Below are 25,070 nucleotides of genomic sequence, written 5' to 3' on the forward strand. Positions count from 1 at the left end.
ATTTTAGAAAACTATTAAACATAAACAAACTAAAAGCATGCAACAAAAGATAAGTTTAAAATAAGAGAACAAGGTAGAGCCTTGGATCCAACTACAACGAACACAATGCAACCAATTCAACAACTTAGATTACCCAATTGAAGTCTCTAGCATTACTAGGAAAGCCGCTAGTCTAGGCTAAGCCTTCTCTCGAGTGCACTCAACCCGTTGGTTAACCATTAATATTGAAGTCTCCTTCTAAAACTTCACAATTAACTCCTTAAAACAAAAGGCTCAAGCCCCCTCACTCTAGAATTCCTTCTCTCGAATGCAAATTATCTAGGTGTTGTTCATTCTTTTATCACTCCTAATTAGGTAACTCTCGATTACTCAAAACTAGGTCAACAAACTCAATTGGTAGCTAAGCAATTGAATTGAAAAAGTACAAGAATGGAACAAAGAAATCACAAGGGCATAGGTAATCAAAAGTCCTTGAATTAACCAAAAGCGTTCATTATAGTCTTCACCAAAACTCTACAAAAGATTTAGCTACTCATATTCAACTCAAATTCACAAGAAGAATCCATAGAAAATGAATTGGACATAGGAAAACTAATTAAAATACTCCCAAGAGTGGATTGAATGACAAATCGTCTTCATCTTCAATCTTGTTGATGATTGTGACTCTCCGTCTCTTCAATCTACTCTCAAAACCTTTAAAAACTCTTATGGGGCGTGTGGAATCCGTTTTGAAGTCGAACCGTAGGTCTTGTTTATATTCGGGGTGAAAATGCAGCAATTGTAAGGCATAAGCAAAATGCCCGACCTGCAGTGTAAAAACGCCTGGCCTGCAGTGTAAAAACGCCTTGCCCAGGCATTTTGATCGAAGCCCCGAATATGTGTCCAACGCCCGAGTCCAGTGGAAATGCTCGGTTTGATGGTGAAAACGCCCTAGCTTCTTCAGTCAAACGCCCAACATGGCTGTTTTCAAGCCATTTTCGTTCATTTCCACCTGCTGTGACTACAAAAACTCGACATACTCATCAAAACACTAACATAGGGGATAATGGATGAAAACTCAAGTAGTGTGCTTCAAAACACTAGAATATGCACTTTCAAACATCCAAAGCACTTGCAAAACTACGAGTTTATCAACGTGCGAACGACCTAATTGTTAGTAGTTCGTTTTTTTGTTCTCTGTGTTAGTTTGTAGGTTTCGTTTTAGTAGGTTATACGAATTCATTATACTGTTGGACTTGGTTCAATGTTTCAAATATGTTGGGCCCGTCTTAAATTTTGAGGCTTACACTATTCATGTTGTTTTGTCCTAGAATTTGACATGCGAGATCTTCGACCGTTAAGTCTAACAATAGCATTGGGATTTGAACACGAAGACGGTGGCATTTTAAGAGCGAAGGAGGTCGCTGTCGCGTTACTTGGTCAATGATTACATTGACGAGACAACACGGTGAAACGATTTGAAATAGATCTTGACAACACATTTTAAATAACCTTTTCACTTTGTTGTCCCGTACTTTACTCTCTTTTTATTCCCTCTTTTACTTTACTCTCTCATTTATCCTTTAACACATTTATTTTCTAAATCTCGTGCCCAAAAGAAATGCTCTAATTACCTTGGAATGAAGGGAGTATTAGAAAGAAACCACTTATAAGAGGGATGGTTATCCAATTATTTTATAGAAGAGTCAGGATCATCAATTTGGCAATGTGGGACAAAAAGGGTATCAATATGCCCCCGTAATGCGTAGGCCGTAATGATCATCGGACTTCCACACTTGCAATAAAGAAACTCATCATTGACTTAGGCCCACTCTAATACCATGTTAAAAATGGATCACTCGACTCTTAAAAAAAATTATAAAAAGAAGGATTATCCACTTATTTTACAAAGAATATCATCAATTTATTGATACGGGACAATAATGTGTTTCAATAATAACCAATAAAACAAACACGGCTCATGAAAAAAAAAAGTGAAAACCAAGATATTAACCAAACAACCAATAAATTAGCAAAACGAGTTTTTCCATCCGCAATTTTTTGACTAAATTTATCCAAATACTAGTTAAGTAAAGGTTTTTTTTCCCATGTTCTATCTATACTAAATGTAAAGCTGTTTGATATTTTCTTGATTTTGTGTCCTAGCATTCATGTTTTAAGGTTTTCAATTTTTTCGTAGTACTTCATAAATGAATCTCAGCCATTTCTTTTCTGAACGAAGGATGTGATAGCCGTTTGGTTTGAGACAACATCACAATCAAATAAGCTAAGGTTAATATCGTTTGAACATACGGAAACACGCTTATTTCATTTTTCAGAATTTTAAAAAAAATTCAACCATAATTTCCATGTTTTTTTCCGACTACCTCAAACTAAATTTTCCGTTATACTCCTATATAAGTACCTACCTCAAACTTGTGTATCTCACACTTGAAACATTACAAATCTCACACTCAACTATTCAAAAAATCTCACATTTTTTTTTCACTAAAAAAGATGTGCACTTTGCAGAGAAACGGCGACGTTTTCATCCTCACCATCACCGGCGGCGGTGAACACCGCCTCAACCCGACCCTGATCGACTCCATCCGAGCCGCACTCGGCCGGGTCAAGTCTGAGCCGGCCCACTCCACCGCCCTCGTCACCACCGCGGAGGGCGACTTCTACTCCAGCGGGTACGACCTGGCGTGGGCCCGGGCCGACCCAGACCCGGCCCGGTCCCTGGCCCGTGCCCGGGTCATGTCGGAGAAACTCCGCCTTTTGGTGGAGGATCTCATCTCCCTCCCCATGCCCACGATCGCGGCCGTGAACGGGAACGCGTCCGCGGCCGGGTTCATCCTCGCCCTGAGCCACGACTACGTCATGATGCGGGATGACGTAGGGCGGCTCTCGATGGGCGAGCTCGAGATTAATTATAGGCTCTCTATGTGGTTTGTGAGAGTGCTGAGGAGCAAGATTGGGTCCCCTCAGATTCTGAGGGATGTCGTATTGAGGGCCGAGAAGATCGATGCCCGGAGAGGGGTGGAGTGGGGCATCGTTGACTCGGCCCACGCCACTGCGGCCGCGACTATCGCGGCCGCAGTGGACCTGGGGGCGGATATGGCGGCGAGGAGGTGGGACGGGAAGCTGTACGCGGCGAACCGGAGGACCGTGTTCGCGGAGGTGCTGGTGGCCATGGCCTCCGACGAGACGGTAGGGGACACTTCCGCGGATAAGGGACGCTCAAAGATGTAACCGTGTTACGGACTTTAGTGTCTCACGTGACTTACAAATCAAATGGATTATCTTTACATAGGTTAGGTTCGTTTTTCTCTTTAGTCATAGAATGTTGGCCTTTTAGGTCGACTAATTGTATCGTATTACTCCATTTAATCCATTTTAATCATATTGATAATAATTGATTATTTGGAAATTAAATAAGGACTTCTAAAGATGATCTGCAACGTAACTTTCAGTTACTGGTTCAAAAGCAATGTGAGAAAGTTGAATTCTATTTAATCTATACATATATAAAAGTTGAGTTTTGGCCTTGGTTTAGAATATTTATGAACTTTTGGATGTGAATTTAAATATTAATAAGTTTTGGACTAATTTGAGTATTTTCGTAATATGATAGTTACCTAATGAATTGAGCATACACTAAACTAATAATTAATGTCAGTTAATGAATTGAGCACTACACCACATTTGATGTATAGACAATCAGATTACATTAATTTGTAAATAATAGTGTGGATCATTGATAGTTTGTTACAGTAATAAATATGTTCAGTTACAAATTGGACGTGCCATTGGATTAAATTTTGAGCACCATTATTTGAAATAGTATTACATTTTCGTGTAGTGAGTAGTAACTGCCATAAAGGAGATGTTTATATATGGAGAAAGATGATAATTTAGTAACTTCCATGGATTAATCTTTGAACCCATTAATTATTTCAAATACTAATTTTAAGTCTGATATTTAAATGTCAATACAGTTTATTAAAATGTCAACACAAATATGTGTCGAAAGTTTAATGTGATCGTATTGATATTTTAAAGAAAAGTTAGCATTTAAATGCACTCTTGTGGCCATGTGGGGTTAATGTGATTGAAAAAGTATAATCCAAAGTAAGAGGACGCCGAATATTCTTTTGTTTATCATTTCACAAATTTTATTTCGCATAATGAAATAAATATGAAAAAATTAAAATGACTCATGCATCGCACGAGCGTGATACTAGTTACTCATAGTAAAACAAAACAAATATATTAACAATAAATATACTAAAAACAAATGAAATTAAAATAACAAAATGCAATTCATAAATTTGTACCCACTTTTATAATTATAATTTGTACCCACGGTTTCCAAGCTGAACCCTCCGCAGTAAACTACCCCATATACCCTACAAAGATTGGTAAATAGAAAATACTACTATAAATTTATAACCTATGAAGTTAATGAAAAAAATAGATTATGCAAGAATGGAAACTCAAATATGCTATTCCAATAATGGTCCCCCTTCGCCTAACATTATTTGTGGACGGCAAAAGTCGTCGTTGGTCCTTAAACTAAAGTCAATAGGTGTTGTGCATTCAAGAAATCGTTGGGCAACAATTTTGAAAGAAAAAGGATATGAAACGTGTCCACGTACGCACCGTAGCAACATAAACATGTTTCCTTTTATTAAAAGCTGAATAATCACGTTTCTATTCTTCGTGCTATGTGATGACATTTTTTTTTGGTGTGAAATGTGGAAATAAAAGAAAATTGCATAAGAAAAGAGAGTTGGGAAATATCTCAATTAAAAAAAATAGATCTCTATTTTAATCATAGCTTATTAATCTACCTAATTCTCACATTAACCACACTAATATTAGATGCACACGGCACATCAAAATAGATCGTCCATTGTGAGGGAGTGAATCGGCCAATTCCAGAGTGCCACAAAATTTTTGTATTTCGATTTCATTTCAGTTTTCTTTTTTATTATAGTAACTGTTGTTTTGACTTTTGATTTTTTTTTTATTTGACCTAACGTATGTGTGGCTGTGGATTGACCGATTCCATCCGTCATGCAGTCATTATTCATTTTATATTTTATTCCAATAAAAAGGATGAGAAGCATATTATGGAAACAAAAAACACATGAAGAATTTTATTTATTTATTACTAAAAGGCAAACACTTACACCTCATATAAGATAATATAACACAAAAAAAGTAGAATGTATAATGGCTATTTAATTTATTGTGCGTCAATATTAGGCAGAAATTTTAATTATTGTTTGTACCAAAACTGAGCCTGAAGATAATCGATAATGTTCTTCTCAACTTGGAAAGTCTTGGCCAACACATCCGGGTTGATCTTAGGGTCCGACCCGAACACCGTGTTGGCAATGGTGATCTTAATTAGATCCATTTTGGATATTCTTGGGCACATTATATCAACTTGGTCGAACACAACATAAAATTTTGACATCGTCTCAACATTTTCTATGCATACAGTGAAATAGACAAATTCAACTTTGTCTTAGTAACCAAATTAATTACCTAATACGGTTTAATTAGTTTAATAAACTTTACTTGCTAGAGATTCATTATATTCTTGCTGAATTGAAACTGTCAAACGTGTACAAAATGTTTCCTTGTATCAATTTAAACATCCATTTCTCTTCGAAGGATCTATAATAGTACTAATTAAATAGGAACATTTGAATAGTTAGTTGATTGAAGATTGAAGGAGTCTTCATATGATCAATCAAATATAAAAAATATATATAAAATAAGTTGGCCGCCGCTGATGGGATTAGGTCTGATGAAATAATAGGAAGATAATACTAACAAGTTAAATGTTAAAACGTGTTTTGACAGTTTCAATTAAGAAAATTTCAATTTCATTTTTAAAATGATGAGAATTGAACTTCTATAAAAAGGAGTACTTATCATGCTAAGTTTCCATCACAGATAAAAGAAGAGAATTACAAGTAACATCATATATATATATATATATATATATATATATATATATATATATATATATATATAGTTAATCAGCAAATTAAAATGAAGATGAGTTTTGGATTGTGCTCCATATTTCTTGTTTTTTGGTTGGCTTCGATTGCATATGCATCTGATCCATCCCAACTTCAGGATTTCTGCGTTGCTGTTCCTGATTCCAAAAATGCTGGTAAACCCCTTCATTAAAACCTTATTCTACTATACATTATTATCTATAATGTCACACTTAAGTTATAAATGAGGAAATATATACATACTAATGGTTTGTTTGTTTGTTTGTTTGAATGTAGTTTTTGTGAATGGGAAGTTTTGCAAGAACCCGAACATGGTGGTCGCGGATGATTTCCTTTTCCAGGGCCTAAACAAGGCCGGAAACACATCCAATCAGCTCGGGTCATTTGTGACTCCGGTCAATGTCAACCAGCTTGAAGGCCTCAACACTCTCGGCGTTTCCATGGCTCGCCTCGACTTTGCCCCTTATGGAATCAACCCACCCCACACCCACCCACGTGCCACTGAGGCCTTCCTCTTGGTGGAAGGCACTCTCTACGTGGGCTTCGTCACATCCAACCCGGCCGATCCCGCCCAGAAGAACAAGCTCTTCACCAAGTATTTGTACCCGGGAGATGTGTTCGTCTTCCCACAAGGTCTCATCCACTTCCAGTTCAATGTCGGAAAGACTAACGCCGTTGCATTTGCCAGCTTCGGCAGCCAGAACCCGGGTACCATAACCGTTGCCAATGCGGTGTTCGGGTCGGACCCTAAAATCAACCCGGATGTGTTGGCTAAGGCATTCCAAGTTGAGAAGAACATCATCGATTACCTCCAGGCCCAGTTCTGGTCCAACTATAACTAAGATAGACAAACAATACATATATGTTGTGTCTGTCATTTTAATCCAATATATCTGGCATTCTTTACTTATTACAACTACTGTAATTTTATATTTCCGAATTATATTATGTGATTTGAAATAATAAACTTGTGAGCCTAGTGTATGGCTGTAATCGAAGTTTGGTGTTTTTTTCTGTTTTTTTCCCCAAAATTAGTGTCTCGAGCTGAGACATAATATGACTGTGAGCTGAGACATAATATGACTGTTCTTGTCAAACTGTAGAACAACATTTTATTACTAAAATTGGAATTTTTGTCTTAAATATACGATTAAAATTGTAACATCTATCACTGGGTGCACAGATATAACAGGGCATCAAACATGACAGTACGTGGCGGATTTAGGAGGGCACCCCCTCCCGACCATCCCTAGAGCCTAAACGAGTAAACGCCATTGAATCACGTTGAAAAATACTACGGTCACCTCCTTGGAACATAAATAGGAATATACATTTTTTTCACTATAAATCAAATAAGATTCAGTAGTGACTAAATATTAAATATTACTGTAGCAAGTAAACTAAAACATTAAACATCCATCCATTGTACAATTTTTAATGGCAACTTTTTATTATTTCATGTTGCATCTTATTGTCAAAATAAACTACTTTATGAATGTAATGTAAACTATTACTCACTCCGTCCCATAAGAATATCCACTATTTCATTTTTAGTCCGTCCCACAAGAACATGCACTTTCTAATTTTAGAAACTATTTTCTCTCTAATGAAGTGGGACCGGACCCATTATCCAATAACAATACTTTAATTACTTTTTTCTCTCTATCTCTCTTTTACTTTACCAACTATACATTAAAACATGTTTTGAATCCAAAGTGCATATTCTTTGGGGACGGAGGGAGTATTATATATTGTTTTTAAATTTGTACGTAGTTAAAAAAGTTTTACATATTTGTTTTATTTATTCTAAAATATTTATTTTAATGATCTATATTATATCTTATTTTATAAATACCACAATAAATACTTCCTCCGTCCATAAAAAATAGAGCACATTTCTCATTTTTTGTTATCCACGAAAAATAGAGCACATTTAAAAAAGGAAAGTTGTCAACAACTTCTCTCTTACTAATAATATGGACCTCACATTTCACTAACACTACTTCTCTCTTTACCAATTCCACATTAAAACTCGTGTCATTCACAATGTGTCCTAATATTTGTGGACTGAGGGAGTACTATTTAAACTAGAATTAATTACTATTTACCATTTTTAATGTTATTTTTGTATATTTATTTTAATTAAAATTAATATTGTTAATTATATGTATTGTTTCTTCTAAAACACCTAAGAGCATCTGCAACGGTGGACGGACGGCGTCCGTCCGTCCGCGCCAGCGGCACGGAAGAGCTCGTCCGCAGCTGGCACGACGCTGCTCGATGCATCGAGCACGTCCGTGCCAGCGAGCAGGTGACATGGCTTGCTGCGATTGGGCAACGGCATAGCCGTTACCTTTGAAATTTTTTTTAAATCGGTTTTTAATTTAAAAAACCGATTAAAAATAAAAAAATATTTTTCCACTTTCAAAAAAATATATCCGTTTTTTTACCGTTTTCTACCACTTTTTATTTTTTATTTTTTCCCCTAAAAAATATACATTTTCATCTATAAATACCCACACTTTCACACCCTAAAATTCACACCACACTACACAATTCTCATCTACATTCTCTCATTTCCCTTCTCATCCACATCCTCTCATCTCCATTCTCAATCTTTATTCCACACATACGACATAACAATGTCCAGCCAAGGCGATCACCCTCCGGGCTCCCACGGTTGGAACCCCGATTGGTTCGGTGCACAACCGTTTCCTAGTCCGGAAACGGAATATTCTGTCCCTCCTCAAACCCAAAGTTCGGGCGTTCCGGGTGGCTACCGGCCATACCCAATAAACGACCAAGATTCCCTCGAAGGGCGATACGGGTGGACACCCGAGCCTAGAGCGAGGTCGACCGCCCCCTCCCAAACTCCGACTCCTCCTACTCGCGGTGTCCGCACACCGTACTCGCCGGCGGAGATGGAGCAATTGTTCAAGGCGTATTTGTAAATCTCCGAAGATCCGGAGGTTGGCATGAACCAATCCGGCGATCACTTTTGGTGACGCATTTGTCGCCGGTACAATGAAAACCGGTCGGAGGGGACAATCGAGCGTAACGAGAGTATGGTGCGCAACGCCATCTACCGAGCCAACGAAGAAATTAGCAAGTTCCATGGATATTACCTCCAGGAAGAGAGGTCGGCGGGGAACGGCTGGAGCGAGGTCGACGTCATCTATGCCGCGATGAACACCTACCAATCAATTAACTACAAGCCGTTCAAGTACCTCAACATTTGGCATGAGACGCGGTCACATCCGAAGTATAAGGGAGGCGTAACATCCTCCTCTAGCGGCTCCTCCAAACGGTCAAGGTTGGTATCCCTATCCGACTCCGGCTCCGAAGACGTGGTTAGCTAACTCGCCGGAGCTAACTTGGGTAGCCCCGACGCCGGCCCGAGCGGTTCCCAACGCCGACCGCAGGGAAGGAAGAAGGCGGCGGCCAACCGCCGTCGCGCCGCGACTCCATCCGGCGATGCTCCCGACCCCGCTCCCTTTCCCGTTCCTTATGCGCCACCTCCACCCCCACCAACTCGTTGTGGACCCTTTTGGCCCAACTCAATATGGCCGATAGCTCAACTATGACCCTCTCGCAACTTCGATCGCACGAGGCCATGATATTGGACCTCCTAAAACAATTGGGGGTAGCGCCGCCGGATGAGTAGTCTTCCACGGGATATTTTTAGCTTTAATTGTGTAATTTTTAATTTTTAGTATTTTAATTATGTAATTTTATTTTTTAGGATTTTAATTATGACTTTTTTATTTTATTTGTAATTTGTAATATTATTTCAGTTTTTTTAATGAATTTTAATGTTATGGAAATGTTTGTATTTAAAATGAATTGTGCTCGTCCTTGCAGAAGAACACAGTTGTGGGTGTTGTGCTCTTGCCTAAGAGCAGACAGGAATAATAGCGCCGGCCCACAACCGTGCTCGTTGGCAAGAGCACGGTTGTGGGTGCTCTAATTATTTATAACAGTAAATATAATTGTATGGTGGTCTCTTATTTATTGGAGTATCTTTTACGAACCACATTAATGAATTAAAACACGACACGTTTATAATTATAAAACATAGATTTATAGATATAATATATTTGGAAGAATAATTTGAATTTACAGCATAATGTATATTTATATTGTATTCAGGGCATGTGCAAGTGTCCAAAATATAATCGTATACACATATTGTATCTAACTCTCTTTGTTCACGAAAAATAGTCTCATTTTGTCATTCTACAATGTCCACAAAAAATAGTACTACTATTTCTTTTTAAAATGAAAAGTTTTTCTCTTGTTTTTTTCTCACCTTTTCTCCTCTCTAATACTTTACCTACGTTTTATCCCTATCTCTTTTACATTACTCATTTTTTCACTTCCTTTCTCTTACTCTACTAATTTCTCATTAAAATTATTGTCGTCCATAAATGAGACTATTTTTTATAGACTGGGGAATATGTTACATTCAAATTCTATGCATACTTATGAGTCATTTGGAAAGTACTATTACTTGATGAAAGTGTGCGCATTTTAACTCGATTCACGCTCAACATGTTCAATTGATATGCAATTGATATACTCTCTTCGTCCTATAAAAATATGGATATTTGAGATGACACAAAAATTAATATACAATTGGTAAAGTACGAGAGATAGAAAAAAAATATGATTATAGTATTGTTAAATTTTTATGTAAAGTACGAGAGATAGAAAGAAAATATGATTATAGTATTGTTAAATTTTTATGGGACATCCTAAAATGATAAATTTTTTTATTTTTATGGGATAAGCAACTAGTATTTACTTTATGACAACGCAAAATATAAACAAATTCCACAATATATCACCAATCAATTCTATTATTCTATCACTCAATAATACGTAATAAATAATTTCGAGCTTCCAAAACCCTATACTCAAATCTGCCGCTGCCTTTTATCTTCTGCCGTCAATCAACAGCAGTGGCGTCTCATTTGATACGAGTTGCTCTTCGTCCCTCCAAATCCCTCTTTTCTGTTTATTTTCCAATTTCTCACTTCATTCCTAGAAATTCGAGGTTTGTCTTCTTTTCTTTACAATGCTGCGGTGTTGATTTTTATGTTTCGATTGAAATTGGGTTAAATTTTGCAATTCTAATCGTAGTGTGTCGATTTTGGTGTTAAAATCGGTGTAAATTTGTTGCTGGTTTGATGTGGTTTGACTTGATCTTATCTTGTTTGGGGGCGTTATGTATTGGTTTGCTAGTATTTACATGTGAAAGTTGATGCCCTTGTCATTTTCCACTGAGATGATTAGTATTTGGTCTTTGCATTTTTGTTAATCAGATCAAATATCTTGGGTTGAATTTCTCCTTACGGCCTTGAATTGCAGTTTTTGTGTGGTAGCCGGAAAGGATATGGCGGAAGAAACTGGAAAAAGCTTTGCTCGAAGGGACCGTCTGTTGGAGATCGAGTCACAGGTCCAGAAATGGTGGTCCGAGGGTGATGTGTTTCGTGCTGACGCGAAGGACTCCCCACCCAAAGCCGGGGAGAAGTTCTATGGCAACTTTCCATTCCCTTACATGAATGGGCATCTCCACTTGGGGCATGTATTTTCCCTTTCGAAGCTTGAATTTGCTGCAGCCTATCATAGATTGAGGGGTGCTAATGTGCTGTTGCCGTTTGGTTTCCATTGTACTGGGATGCCGATTAAGGCTTCTGCCGATAAGCTCGATAGGGAGATTGAGAAGTTCGGATACCCACCTGCGTTTCCAGTTGTCAAAGATGAGGAAGTTGCTGTGCCAGAGGCAAAGCCCGAGGGTGAGAATGAAGGAGGGCAAAATCAAGCAGGTGGTAAGTTTAAGGGTAAGAAATCAAAGACTGTTGCTAAGACTGGTGTTGTGAAGTACCAATGGGAGATTATGCAGAGCTATGGTCTGACTGATGAGGAGATAGCCAAGTTCACAAACCCATATCATTGGCTGACCTTTTTCCCCCCTCTGGCTATAGATGATTTGAAGGCTTTTGGGTTGGGATGTGATTGGAGGCGCACATTTATCACTACGGATATAAATCCGTATTTTGATTCTTTTGTTAGGTGGCAGATGAGGAAGTTGAAAGAAAGGGGTAAGATTGTGAAGGACTTGAGATATACTATATATTCACCATTGGATGGTCAGCCCTGTGCCGATCACGATCGAGCTTCTGGGGAAGGTGTTATCCCGCAGGAGTATACTCTCATAAAGATGGAGGTTGTTTCACCTTTTCCACCTAAGATGAGTGTTCTGGAGGGGAAGAAGGTGTACCTTGCGGCTGCAACTTTGAGACCAGAGACAATGTATGGGCAAACAAATTGTTGGGTGTTACCAGATGGAAAGTATGGGGCCTATGAGATTAATGACACTGATGTGTTTATTTTGACAGAGAGAGCAGCTCTAAATTTAGCTTACCAGAAGCTGTCTCGTGTTCCTGAGAAACCTACTTCCTTGGTCGAGTTGACTGGCCAGGATCTTATCGGCTTGCCTCTGAGATCCCCGTTGGCTTATAATGATGTTATATACACTCTACCCATGTTATCAGTGCTTACGGACAAGGGTACCGGAATCGTCACCAGTGTTCCGAGTGATTCTCCTGACGATTACATGGCTCTCCATGATTTGAAGGCAAAGCCGGCATTCAGAGCCAAATATGGTGTGAAGGATGAGTGGGTTGTGCCGTTTGAGATCATACCCATCATCCACCATCCTGATTTTGGTGACAAGTCTGCTGAGAAGATATGCATTGAGAAAAAGATAAAAAGCCAGAACGAGAGAGAGAAGCTCGATGAGGCCAAGAAAATAATCTACAAGGGAGGGTTCTATGAGGGAACCATGATTGCTGGAGAGTATGCTGGAATGAAAGTTCAGGAGGCTAAAAGTTTGATTAGGGCGAAGCTTCTAGAGCTGGGGCAAGCTGTGGTTTACAGCGAGCCTGAAAAGAAAGTCATGTCAAGATCCGGGGATGAGTGTGTTGTTGCGTTGACTGATCAGTGGTACATCACATATGGAGAAGAAGAATGGAAGAAGGCTGCAGAGGAATGCTTGGCTGGGATGAATCTATACTCAGAGGAGGCACGCCACGCCTTTGAGCACACCTTGAGCTGGCTGACTCAATGGGCTTGCTCACGAAATTTTGGGCTTGGAACTCGTATCCCTTGGGACGAGGACTTCCTGGTGGAGTCTCTGTCTGATTCAACTCTTTACATGGCATATTACACGGTAGCTCATATTCTGCAGGGAGGCGATATGTATGGAGGCAACCGGTCTTTAGTGAAGCCAGAGCAGCTGACTGATGAGGTGTGGGATTTCGTGTTTCTTAGCGGTCCCTATCCTAAATCCTCAGATCTTTCTTCAGCTCTTCTTAATAAGATGAAGCAAGAATTCGAGTACTGGTATCCTTTTGATCTTAGAGTTTCAGGGAAGGATCTGATTCAGAATCATTTGACCTTTTGTATTTATAATCACACTGCAATCATGCCCAAGCATCATTGGCCTAAGGGGTTCAGATGCAACGGTCACATTATGTTGAACGCTGAGAAAATGTCAAAGTCGACCGGAAACTTCAGGACAGTTCGTGAAGCTATTGAAGAGTTTTCAGCTGATGCCACGAGATTTTCACTTGCAGATGCAGGTGATGGAATGGATGATGCTAATTTTGTTTTTGAGACAGCAAATGCTGCAATTCTGCGTCTGACAAAAGAGATTGCGTGGATGGAGGAAGTCATTGCTGCAGAGTCATCCCTGAGAAGTGGCCTGCCTGCTGTGTATGCTGATCATGTCTTTGCTAATGAGATAAACATAGCAGCCCAGGTGACGGATAAGAACTATAATGAGTGCTTGTTCCGGGAAGCTCTGAAGACTGGCTTCTACGATCTTCAGGCAGCGAGGGATGAGTATAGGCTTTCTTGTGGGGCAGGAGGAATGAACCGTGACTTATTATGGCGATTTATGGATGTCCAGACACGCCTTATCGCCCCAATTTGCCCACATTATGCTGAATACGTCTGGAAGGAGCTTCTGAAGAAGGATGGATATGTGGTGAAAGCTGGGTGGCCTAAGGCCGATGCACCTGATCTCACCCTAAAGAAAGCCAACAAATATTTGCAGGATTCCATTGTCTCCATGAGGAAGCTTATGCAGAAGCAGGCTTCTGGTTCAAAGAAGGGTAAAGCTAGTGCGCCGGCTGTCCAGAATAAGCCCACAGTCTGCTTGCTATTTGTAAACGAGCAGTATGACGGGTGGAAGAAGGAGTGCTTGAACATACTCCAGAGGAAATATGATGCTGCAACCGGCAACTTTGCACCCGACCAAGAGATCTTAGCTGAGTTGCAGAAGAGTGAAGTTGGCCAGTCGGGAAATTTCAAGCAAATACAGAAGCTGTGTATGCCGTTCTTGAGGTTCAAGAAGGATGAAGTGAAGGCTGTTGGTGTCCACGCGTTGGATCTGAAGCTACCCTTTGGCGAGATTGAGGTTCTGAGGGAGAATCTTGAACTGATTCAGCGGCAGTTGGGGCTTGAACGCGTAGAGGTCTTGTCTGCAGCGGATGCTGATGCTGTTGCGCGTGCCGGGAACCATGCCGCTGTTTTGAAATCCAACCCGCCATCACCAGGAGTCCCTACCTCTGTCTTCTTGAGCGAGGAGTAGAAAAGAGGTACTATATGTTTTTGTAGCATTGTTTTTTATTTTCAACATTCTGTTTGTGTTTCTTGAAATCGATTTTGTATGACATGGTAACTTTTGTTGCTTTATTTTATTTTATTTTCCGTTTTTCTCTCTCTCACTTTTGATTTCAATGTTGTAGCATTGTGAATGTTTCAATCATGTTTACCTTTAAATCATCCTCCATGAAACAAAGAAGAATGGCAGGATCCTAAAATGACAAAAGTTACTGCATAATCCATTCTTTTTATGCAATAACCAATTTCCAAAATTACAATCTTATTCATGAAAATAGCGGTCCATAGTAATCAATTTAAACCAATAGAGATGGAGAAAAACTGTTTTCAAACTTTTCCCAAGAAAGGAGAGGAAGGTGAGGAAACTCGGAAGGTTGAACAATGAAAACCATATTTTTGCCAGAATATCAAAGGTGAAAAGATTCAGAGTTTTGAGTTGCCTTAAAAAGTCGTAGTAGCAGCAGGTATATAATATATATATATAGAGAGGTGTAATTAAATATAAACTCTCATTTATCATGCAAACTACAAACTCTAATAACACACCATCATTGTAACTAATCTACGGCTGTTAGGAGGTTACAAATTCGATGTCACCGGGCAGTACAATTTATGTCAGCGGGGGTGTATATGGAAATCGTTTTTTGCCGGCAGTTACATACATCCTCATTTCACTCCAATCTGGTATAATCATAACCAGAATTGTTTGTAACCGTTCCTAGGCGTGATTAGTCAATGATGACCCCCTAATTTATCTTCATTCTCCCATTATACCATTATTATCATTTTTTGGAAAGAGATTACATTACTCATTCAACCATAAAATATAACATATCTTAATTATTCAACATTGCAATATAAACTTTGATCTCCTGTTGAAATTCATATCCCAAATCTTCTTCGTCGCTCTTTTTCAGCGTTCTTCTCCGGCATAAGGTCAACGTCCTCGTTTGTGTTGAAATGGAAATGGCTTACGAAGGTCAAGGTATTTTTCTTGCTAATTTGAATAATATATGTAACATAATGTTGAAACCAATGACGATTATGTTCTATGTTTTTACGTTCGTTGATGGATGAGGTTGAGTAGTAGGTTATATTTTCGAAATTGTTGCTGAATCTGTTTTCGAAATTTAGTTTTTGTTCAAGATTATCCAATTTTTTATGCTTGTTCTGATGCTCCATGCATAATCTGCCAGCAATGTGTTTTACCTGATATAGTTTGCGATGATATTCTGCCAATTTGGCCACTGACATTCCATGATGACATTCTTGGATGATGATTCTCTATCGTGTGTACAACTGCAGTTTAGATTTCGAAATGGTTGATGTCCCTCTGATGAATTTTCTGTCATTTTTTTGGTGAAAAATTGTTGAATATATAGTGTAGAAGTTGTTGTGCTTGACTAAAGAAGACATAGCACGTAGAGTAGATTATGCATAGATTTTGTGCAATATTATCTAATTTTTTATGCTTGTTTTGATGGTGTATACATAATCTGTCAGCAATGTGTTTAATCTGATATAGTGTGCGATGATATTCTGCCAATTTGGCCATTGACATTCCGTGATGACATTCTTCGATGACGATTCTCTATCGTGTTTACAGCTGCTGTTATTCCAGATTGAACATTCTTTGGGGATACAGTACCTTCAGTGTCTTCGAAGGATAAAGCACAGAGGATTGAGAATCTGTACGGGGCATCTCGACCGAGTGTTGTTAACGTGCACCCTCCCAATGTAGTGAGTACAAAGGGATCTGGCAGCAGTTCTAGAAAGAGAATTGCAACAGCAACTGAGAAGGCTATCATACTACAGAATAAACCTAAGAGGCAATGTGCAAAGTGTCGATTAATGGGCCATCACGATGCAAGGAATTGTGGTAGGGAGAAAGGAAAATCCAAAATGTAGGATTTTTGCTTATTTTCCATACTGTTTTAAAGAACATCTTAAAGTGAAAGAGTTATTTTGCACTTGGTAGTGTTTTTCCCATTTACGTTCTCTTTTACTTAAATGTTGCACTTGGTAGTGTTTTTCCAGTTTTATGTCTTACTGCTCATATGATATTAGGAATTAAAAGCATGTTGTGATATAATGTAGAAGAAAAGTTATAGAAAATTCTACAATGTCAACAACTTATGCAATGTCGTTTTTTTCATAATTTTTGTAAACAACCAATGTCAATATATTATTTAATTATGTTGTCTCCTTGGAATGAAAGTCAACATGGTTTTTTTCCTATAATCAAACCCTCCACAGAATGTCAATATGTGGGACAGATTTAACCAATGTCAACAGCAGCATCAAATGTCAACAAGGTTAATAAATGTCTACAATGACAACATATTATTGTAATATGTTGTTTCTCTAAATTTTTTCTTAACAGGGATTTTTCCCTGTAATCAAACCCTCAACACAGAATGTCAATATGTAGACCAATTATAGCAACAACAGTAACAAATGTCAACAAGGTTACTCAATGTTTATAGTAATATCAACACCATGTCATAATGAAACCTGTTCAAAATGAAGTACATTGAACGAATCAAATTTGAGAGAATACCAATACCATAATGACTCAGTTGAAACAAATTCCTAATGTTGATAATTCATTTAACAGAACGACAGGTCATCAAGCCAAAAGTTCTCAATATCAATATCCAAAAACTACCACTAACATTTGAAAAAAAAGATCATAAACTTCAGATCAACTCATTTAATCTTGCTTCTCTTCCTGGCAGGCTGATTGCATTCCTCGTTGCTGGGAGCCTTGTTCAACATGCCATTCACTTGCCGCGCATAATCTGTTCTGAAAGTAGGCGTCACGTTGATGTAATGACTCATGTAGGACAAGAACCTTTCTTTGGCAATGTTAAATTAATAATGTCAGCAACACACATTCAACAATGTCAACACCCGCATTATTTCAAAGACCACAAAAAACACAAACAAACAAAAATAATGTCAATAACACATTACCCCGCTTCACAATCCCTTTGCCGTCAACAACAGCTTTGTCAACAACAACAAAATCAGAAGTAGAATGTGATCAACACACCGTCAACAATGTCAACAATGTCAACAACAATGGAAAATCATACATTTCCAATAATGTTAACACCAAATTTCAACAGCAAATTAATAATGCCAGCAGCACACCCTCAACAATGTCAACAACAAAAAATAACAGTAGGATCAACAGCAAAATCAAAGCAGAATATGATCAACAAACCATCAACAATGTCAACAATGTCAACAACAACGTAAACAACAACTCTAAAAACATTCGTTTGTCAACAATGACAACACCAACTCTAAAATCATACATTTCCAATAATGTTAACACCCAATGTCAACAGCAAATTAATAATGTCAGCAACACACCTTCAACAATGTCAACAACAAATATCACCAACAAACCACCATCACTTTGAGTCTCGTATACAATTCAAAATGTCAGCAACACACCACCAACAAAAAAACAGCTCTAAATAAACCATATGATAGGGTTTTGGCAAATAATACGAACAAACAACCAAATTAAATGTTAATACAGAGTGTATAAATAGTTTTTGAAGGAAAAGCACAAAAAAACCAGGAGAAAAAAATCACCACGTTTGAAAACTAGGGTTTTAGCCGGAAAATCTCACCTTCCATCGAATCAGTGGAAGCTAGGTCACGTCGTCTTACAGAACTCATGAGGCCGGCGAGGATGGTTCAATTCAACACTGAATCCGATTTGATGTTCCGCCGCAGCCGCAAAGACGCACCGTCGCTGGATTTCGGAGGGAAGAGGAAAAGTTGCAATGGGGTGGAAAGATGAGAGGAAACAAGAGAGATGAAACATGAATAGTGGAGTGAGTGACTAAACGACGCAATTAACGGTACTACATAATCTCAACAAATTCTAATGACATCAGCTTGTAATTTTTAGTCCCAAAAATACCCCGAGGTGACAAATTTATTGGAGGTGTTGACATTATGATGAATACTTATTATAAACCGTAGATTATATATATATATATATATATATGGTTTTAATATATGCAAAACTAGATTTAAATACAGAAACGCAGAACAATATCATGCGTAGGGCATGTTTAAGTCATTGTTAGTTTATGTTTAGGTCATACTAACAAAGCATGACCTAAAATGATCTTAACATGACATTAAACTCAAATGTTATAATATGACCTAAAACTGCTTAATTATGACCTTCCGTGTTTTTGGTTAATTATTGACCATTAGATCATCTAATCCTAGGGCCAAGATTTGGGCTGCATTTCTGGATTTAAACACATACTTGTTTTGATAATCTCCCTATATATATATATAGAGAGAGAGAGAGAGGGGGGGAGAGAGAGAGAGTTGTATTCAAATCCTTTTCCCCTTATTAATCCTTTCTCCTTCTTAATCACATGTGTTGATTTATGCTGATCTAATGGACTAAATCTTTGGCTGAAATTATCATATTTCATGAATTTTTAACGTGAGAATGGCAAAATAGAGAATCTCTATTGGAGTTAGTTATGGAATGGTCCATGATTTCCTCCGTTGAGGATTTCTGCAGTTTTTCATCAAGATTTGTTCAGATTTCGTTTAATTCTTTCTCCATCGACGAGAGCAAGCTCTACAATCTGTTCAGCCACGTTGCGCCCGTCGCCTCCGTCAGGATTTGCAGAGATGTGACGCGTCGATCGTCGCTCGGATATGCCTACGTCAATTTCAATTCTCCGACCGACGGTGATCGTAATTCATTCTGTTTTTTCATTAGCATGCATCTCCAATTCATTACTCCACATATTTTTTTTGTTGGAATATCATTGAATTAATAGTGATGATGGTGTGATTTGATTATTCAGATCCCCAATCTGAATGAACTGTGTGTGTACAATTTTCCAATTCGTATTTCCTTATGAATTATGATTCTCATTTAGCAGCTTATAAGTGATGATAGATACAATTCCTGAGTGAAATGTTTTATGTTTGATGGCGTAAAATTGTGATAATGTGCAGGTTCTAATGCAAAAGATGCTTTGAATTTCACTCATGTCAATGGAATGCCAATCCGGATCATGTTCTCTCACAGAGATCCTAGACTCCGAAAAAGTGGATATGCTAATCTCATCATCAAGAATCTGGATCAAGCAATCGACACAAAGGCGCTCTTCGAGACCTTCTCTGCCTTCGGAACTGTGCTCTCTTGCAAGATCGCAGTCGATCACAACGAGAACTCGAGGGGCTATGGCTTCGTGCAGTTCGACAAGGAGGAAGCCGCGCAAAACGTACACATAATGTACATATTGTATAGTATAATGCGTAGTTTAGTTTCTATAATGCATTATTTGTGATATGTAATGAACATTTATACTGACGCGTTTAATTTAAGTTGTGTCATGTTTCGATGTTTGGCGCACGTTTCTTATTTTCCCTAAGAGTTTAACAAGCCTAGGGGCTAGGGTGTAGTATGTTCTAAGTCTAAAAAACGTTGTCCAAATACACGAGCTGCAGTAATTCGTCTGGGGTTGCACATAATGTATATTTTGTATAGTATAATGCGTAGTTTAGATTCTATAATGCATTATTTGTGATATGTAATGAACATTTATCCTGACCCGTTTAATTTAAGTTGTGCCATGTGTCGTTATTTGGCGAACGTTTCTTGTTTTCCCTAAGGGTTTGATAAGCCTAGGGGCTAGGGTGTAGTATGTTCTAAGTCTAAAAAACGTTGTCCAAATACACGAGCTGCAGTAATTCGTCTGGGGTTGCACATAATGTATATTTTGTATAGTATAATGCGTAGTTTAGGTTCTGTAATGCATTCTTTGTGATATGTAATGAAAATTTATCCTGACCCATTTAATTTAAGTTATGCCGTGTGTCGTTGTTTAGCGAACGTTTCTTGTTTTCCCTAAGGGTTTGATAAGCCTAGGGGCTAGGGTGTAGTATGTTCTAAATCTAAAAAACGTTGTCCAAATACACGAGCTGCAGTAATTCGTCTTGGGTTGCACATAATATATATTTTGTATAGTATAATGCGTAGTTTAGGTTCTGTAATGCATTCTTTGTGATATGTAATGAACACTTATCCTGACCCGTTTAATTTAAGTTGTGCCGTGTGTCGTTATTTGGCGAACATTTCTTGTTTTCCCTAAGGGTTTGACAAGCCTAGGGGCTAGGGTGTAGTATGTTCTAAGTCTAAAAAACGTTGTCCAAATACACGAGCTGGAGTAATTCGTCTGAGTTTCCACATGCATAACGCGTAGGTATATTTTAAAACAGATATACATAATGTACATATTGTGTAGTATAATGCGTAGTTTAGTTTCTGTAATGCATTATTTGTGGTATGTAATGAACATTTATCCTTACCCGTTTAATTTAGGTTGTGCCGTGTTTCGATGTTTTACGCATGTTTCTTGTTTTCCCTAAGGGTTTAACAAGCTTAGGGGCTAGGGTGTAGTATGTTCTAAGTCTAAAAAACGTTGTCCAAATACACGAGCTGTAGTAATTCGTCTGGGGTTACACATGCATAGCGCGTAGGCATTTTTTAAAACAGATATACATAATGTACATATTATGTAGTGTAATGCGTAGTTTTAGTTTCTGTAATGCATTATTTGTGATATGTAATGAACATTTATCATGACCCGTTTAATTTAAGTGGTGCCGTGTTTCGATGTTTGGCGCACGTTTCTTGTTTTCCCTAAGGGTTTAACAAGCCTAGGGGCTAGGGTCTAGTATGTACAACGACAACCTCGTGATGCATAAAACAGGATAAATAATGCATTCAAATAGCCAAATAATGTACAGAATCACTCAAGTAATGAACATACAAATATTGCATTCATCCTTAGACTCATGTACAACAACAGTCTAATGATGCATAAAACAGGATAAATAATGCATAGAAATAGCTAAATAATGTACAAATATTGTATTTACTCTTTAACTCATGTACAAGTTCCGTAAGGCTTCCTTCTGCCGTGGAGTTAAACCCTTTATACAATTCAGAAACTCTTCCAGATCTGTACTAGTCCCGGCCTCTGATAATCGCTCCCGGAATTTCTAGGCAATTCCTACTGGCAGTATATCATCGACCGCCTCGTTGATGTCAAATCTTAGCTATTTTGATGTTGTACAACATACATAATAATAACATACAATTAGTTACATAATGTACAGACTAAATAAAATAATGTGGACAGTTAAACTGCATTCACTTATACACCCTTGTACAAAAGCATCAAAATAATGCCTAAAAACTGATACATAATGCATTTTAATAATCAAATAATGTTAAGAATAAATTAACAAATGCACCATGAATATTGCAATCACCCATTGTCACATGTCCAACTACAATCACATAACGCATACACCATGATAAATAATGCACTAAAATAACTAAATAATGTACAGATCCGATCAAGTAATAAATATACAAATATTCCATTCACTCTTTGACACATGTACAACAACAGTCAATATAAGGAATACCAAATAGATATATATTATATAGATAATTGCAACTAATGAACATCAAAATTACGATAAAAACTTTACCAATGTCCAACAACAGTCATAATGTATTCATATAGGTAAATACTGCAATAATATAGAGTTATAATACAAAGTTTATAACAATTAATGCACATACACATTATCCTTTTACTCTTTGAGTATATAAAACAAAAGTAAACATAATTCATGCATATAGGCAAATAATGCAATCAAATATGCACGTAATGCAGAGATTATATGATGTAATGAACAAACAAATATTCCATGTGTTGTTTGACATTATAAAACAAAAAGGACCATAATGCATGCACATAGGCAAATAATGTAGTCACATCGGCAAATAATGAAGAAATTATATCAAGTAATGAACAAACAAATATTCGATCTACTCCTTGACAATATAAAACAAGATTGACATGATGCATGATACATGATATATAATGAATAAAAATAGACAAATTAATGGACAGACTCATTTAATTAATAAGCAAACAACTTTTGCATTCGTTAATTCAACAATGACCAACGACAGTTTATTGAAGGGTTTACCTTTGAATATAATGTATTTAAATAGGCATATAATGCATATATTATAACAAGTAATGCACATACACATATTCCATTTACTCTTCGACAATTAAAACACCAGTTATATGATGCATGATACAGGATATGTTGATGCATATAAATACTGATATGATGTGCAGATCCATTACAATAATGAACACACTAACATGGCATTATTGTATACAATAATGTCCAGCATCAGACAGATACTGCATAAGTTAAATTAATGCACACAATTAGGAAAATAATGTACAAACTCGATTAAAACATGTGGGCATAAAAAACCAAATATATCAAACACAGAATCAGAGCAACAGTCCAGGTATTCAAAATCCAATTGAAAACAGAAGCTCACCCTCGTTCTGCGATTGTTGGGAATTTGACGGACGTCATCTTTTAGACATTTTGAAAACTGCGCAAGACACCAAACAAACAAAACCCTATAAGATTTCAGCAACAAATTTGCGCGGGTGATGGTAATCGGGTGAATCGTGGTGTGGGTGATGTGTTACGGGCAAAAATTGGGGAAAAGGCTTGATGAAACTCGTACAGTAAACTAGTAAAATAAAATTCGACAAACCCTACCTCCTCTTTTACCTCAGAAGAATCTTGTGCAAAACCAGAACGGTTGTTGGACCCTAAATTAGACACCGACTGCAGTTCGAGAAATCGGAGCAACCTTGCGAAGGGGCGGCTAGGGTTTTGAAAGGGCTGGAAATTTGGGAGACGAATCGGTAGAGAGATTGTGAGTTAATAGGGTTGGTGATGAATGATGTGTAGACTAGATGGAAGGTCGTGGTTATATCCCGCTAAAATTTTGCACATGCCGTTTTCAGAGGTTTTTGAGTATACAAATTTACTACTTCACCCCCATACTGCACGAAATACACCAAATAATGAACTACGGGATCATTATCTATGCTTGTTATCTGGATCGTCCATCCTCCAGATCCAACGCTCCAAATTGAGAAGGAACTTAAATCTAAGGGGAGAAAAGGAGTTTAACACTACCCTATATATATATATATATATATATATATATATATATATATATATATATATATATATAATTATATTCAACGTCGAACCAATTTTAATGACCGAACTAGAGAACAAATCATGTCCACCCATTTTGTTAATCTTATGGTCATAATTAATTCTCTCAAATATTATTAAATATTGTCTACATTGAACATGATATTATAAAATAGCGTGTGGGTCCATTTTGTAATTTTAACTTTGGCAATCATTTCCTTGATTTCAGACCAGTTAATTTGGAAATGCATTTCACATGATTTTAAATTGTCCTCTTCATTTGCAATTCAATCTTGAAATATATTCATAACTGATTTAATATGATTGCATAATATTCACACGATTCTAATACTCCTCTTCATTTGCAACGTGAAGTTATTATAAGTTATTTCCAGTTCTCGAGTGAAGTTATTCTATTATAAGATGAAGCAACATGATTATAAGATGAAGATATTATATCACAAGATGAAGTTATTTGTTTTGGACTGTTCAAATTTTATTTATTTTAATCGAAATATTTTCATTTCTCGGGTGAAGTTATTTCATTATAAGATGAAACAATGTGAGTATAAAATGAAGTGAGTGGATAATTAATTTCTAATTTCGATTCATTTTAGTGTATTTTGTGGCGAGTTCTGATTTCTCAGTGGTTTTCAAGATATGAGTTTCGATTTGTTTGATAGTTCAAATTTGGTTCATTTTAGCTATATACCGTGAATTAATTACATTATAAGATGAAGTTATTTCGTTAAAAGATGAAGAAATTTTATCATAAGATGAAGCTATTTGTTTTGGACTATTCATAATTGGTTCAATTAACCAAAATATTTCCATTTCTCGGGTGAAGTTATTTCATAACGAGATGAAGTACAGTGATTATAAGATGAAGTAGTATTATATTTTCCATTGTATACAATTTTCAGATCTGGAACTTGTGGATTTCCTGACATTGACATGAAGCTTCCCATCCTCGCCAACTTCAACCTGCGTCTCCAGCGGCTCTTTCCCGTCTAGCGAAATGACATCCGTGTCGATGCGGAAGGAGATGATCGAAGCAGTGGTGTCGGGGAACTGCTCGGAGATTAAGGATCGGGCGCCGCGGTACTCGAAAAGGAAGAGCATGAGCGTGTATCAGATGATGCACTAGAGGACGACGATCTGGACCATGAAGCTGCCGGAGTCGGCGCCGTACATGCCTTTGAGCAAGGGGATGCCCATGACGAGGGTGTTGGGGAG

The 25,070-nt window shown here is 37.6% G+C and overlaps 4 protein-coding genes and 1 long non-coding RNA gene across 5 annotated transcripts; all 5 read left to right on the top strand.

The window, feature by feature from the left end:
• The first annotated feature begins 2,374 nt into the window (after positions 1-2,374).
• Positions 2,375-3,417, top strand: LOC121761089 (enoyl-CoA delta isomerase 1, peroxisomal-like). Its single transcript, XM_042156680.1, has one exon. The coding sequence runs from the start codon at positions 2,497-2,499 to the stop codon at positions 3,232-3,234; it is 738 nt and encodes a 245-aa protein (XP_042012614.1). The 5' UTR covers positions 2,375-2,496; the 3' UTR covers positions 3,235-3,417.
• Positions 3,418-5,942: 2,525 nt separating this feature from the next.
• On the top strand, positions 5,943-7,018 carry LOC121761229 (germin-like protein subfamily 1 member 13). The gene is made up of 3 exons (XM_042156856.1): positions 5,943-5,980; positions 6,021-6,175; positions 6,297-7,018. Exons 2-3 carry the CDS (start codon positions 6,052-6,054, stop codon positions 6,860-6,862), a joined length of 690 nt encoding a protein of 229 aa, XP_042012790.1. The 5' UTR covers positions 5,943-5,980; positions 6,021-6,051; the 3' UTR covers positions 6,863-7,018.
• Positions 7,019-10,896: 3,878 nt separating this feature from the next.
• On the top strand, positions 10,897-14,802 carry LOC121761805 (leucine--tRNA ligase, cytoplasmic-like). The gene is made up of 2 exons (XM_042157476.1): positions 10,897-11,076; positions 11,391-14,802. Exon 2 carries the CDS (start codon positions 11,416-11,418, stop codon positions 14,677-14,679), a length of 3,264 nt encoding a protein of 1,087 aa, XP_042013410.1. The 5' UTR covers positions 10,897-11,076; positions 11,391-11,415; the 3' UTR covers positions 14,680-14,802.
• A 552-nt stretch (positions 14,803-15,354) lies between these two features.
• LOC121761806 lies at positions 15,355-16,716 on the top strand. Its single transcript, XR_006042102.1, has 2 exons — positions 15,355-15,696; positions 16,318-16,716. It is a non-coding gene; the product is annotated as an uncharacterized LOC121761806 (long non-coding RNA).
• Positions 16,717-19,237: 2,521 nt separating this feature from the next.
• LOC121760853 (polyadenylate-binding protein-like) lies at positions 19,238-24,848 on the top strand. The gene is made up of 3 exons (XM_042156454.1): positions 19,238-19,451; positions 19,725-20,004; positions 24,758-24,848. The coding sequence occupies exons 1-3, from the start codon at positions 19,238-19,240 to the stop codon at positions 24,846-24,848; spliced, it is 585 nt and encodes a 194-aa protein (XP_042012388.1).
• Positions 24,849-25,070: the final 222 nt, after the last annotated feature.

Source organism: Salvia splendens, chromosome 13 (genome assembly GCF_004379255.2).
Source record: "Salvia splendens isolate huo1 chromosome 13, SspV2, whole genome shotgun sequence".
Classification (NCBI taxonomy): Eukaryota; Viridiplantae; Streptophyta; class Magnoliopsida; order Lamiales; family Lamiaceae; genus Salvia; species Salvia splendens.

What these genes read in the sequence shown, in the direction of transcription:
- LOC121761229 (XM_042156856.1), top strand. Translation starts at nt 6,052, where the DNA reads ATGAAGATGAGTTTTGGATTGTGCTCCATATTTCTTGTTTTTTGGTTG. An exon ending in TCCTGATTCCAAAAATGCTG is followed by an intron (nt 6,176 to 6,296) that starts GTAAACCCCTTC and finishes GTTTGAATGTAG; the next exon opens with TTTTTGTGAATGGGAAGTTT.
- LOC121761805 (XM_042157476.1), top strand. Translation starts at nt 11,416, where the DNA reads ATGGCGGAAGAAACTGGAAAAAGCTTTGCTCGAAGGGACCGTCTGTTG.
- LOC121760853 (XM_042156454.1), top strand. Translation starts at nt 19,238, where the DNA reads ATGGAATGGTCCATGATTTCCTCCGTTGAGGATTTCTGCAGTTTTTCA. An exon ending in TTTCAATTCTCCGACCGACG is followed by an intron (nt 19,452 to 19,724) that starts GTGATCGTAATT and finishes GATAATGTGCAG; the next exon opens with GTTCTAATGCAAAAGATGCT. An exon ending in GCGCAAAACGTACACATAAT is followed by an intron (nt 20,005 to 24,757) that starts GTACATATTGTA and finishes TACAATTTTCAG; the next exon opens with ATCTGGAACTTGTGGATTTC.
- LOC121761089 (XM_042156680.1), top strand. Translation starts at nt 2,497, where the DNA reads ATGTGCACTTTGCAGAGAAACGGCGACGTTTTCATCCTCACCATCACC.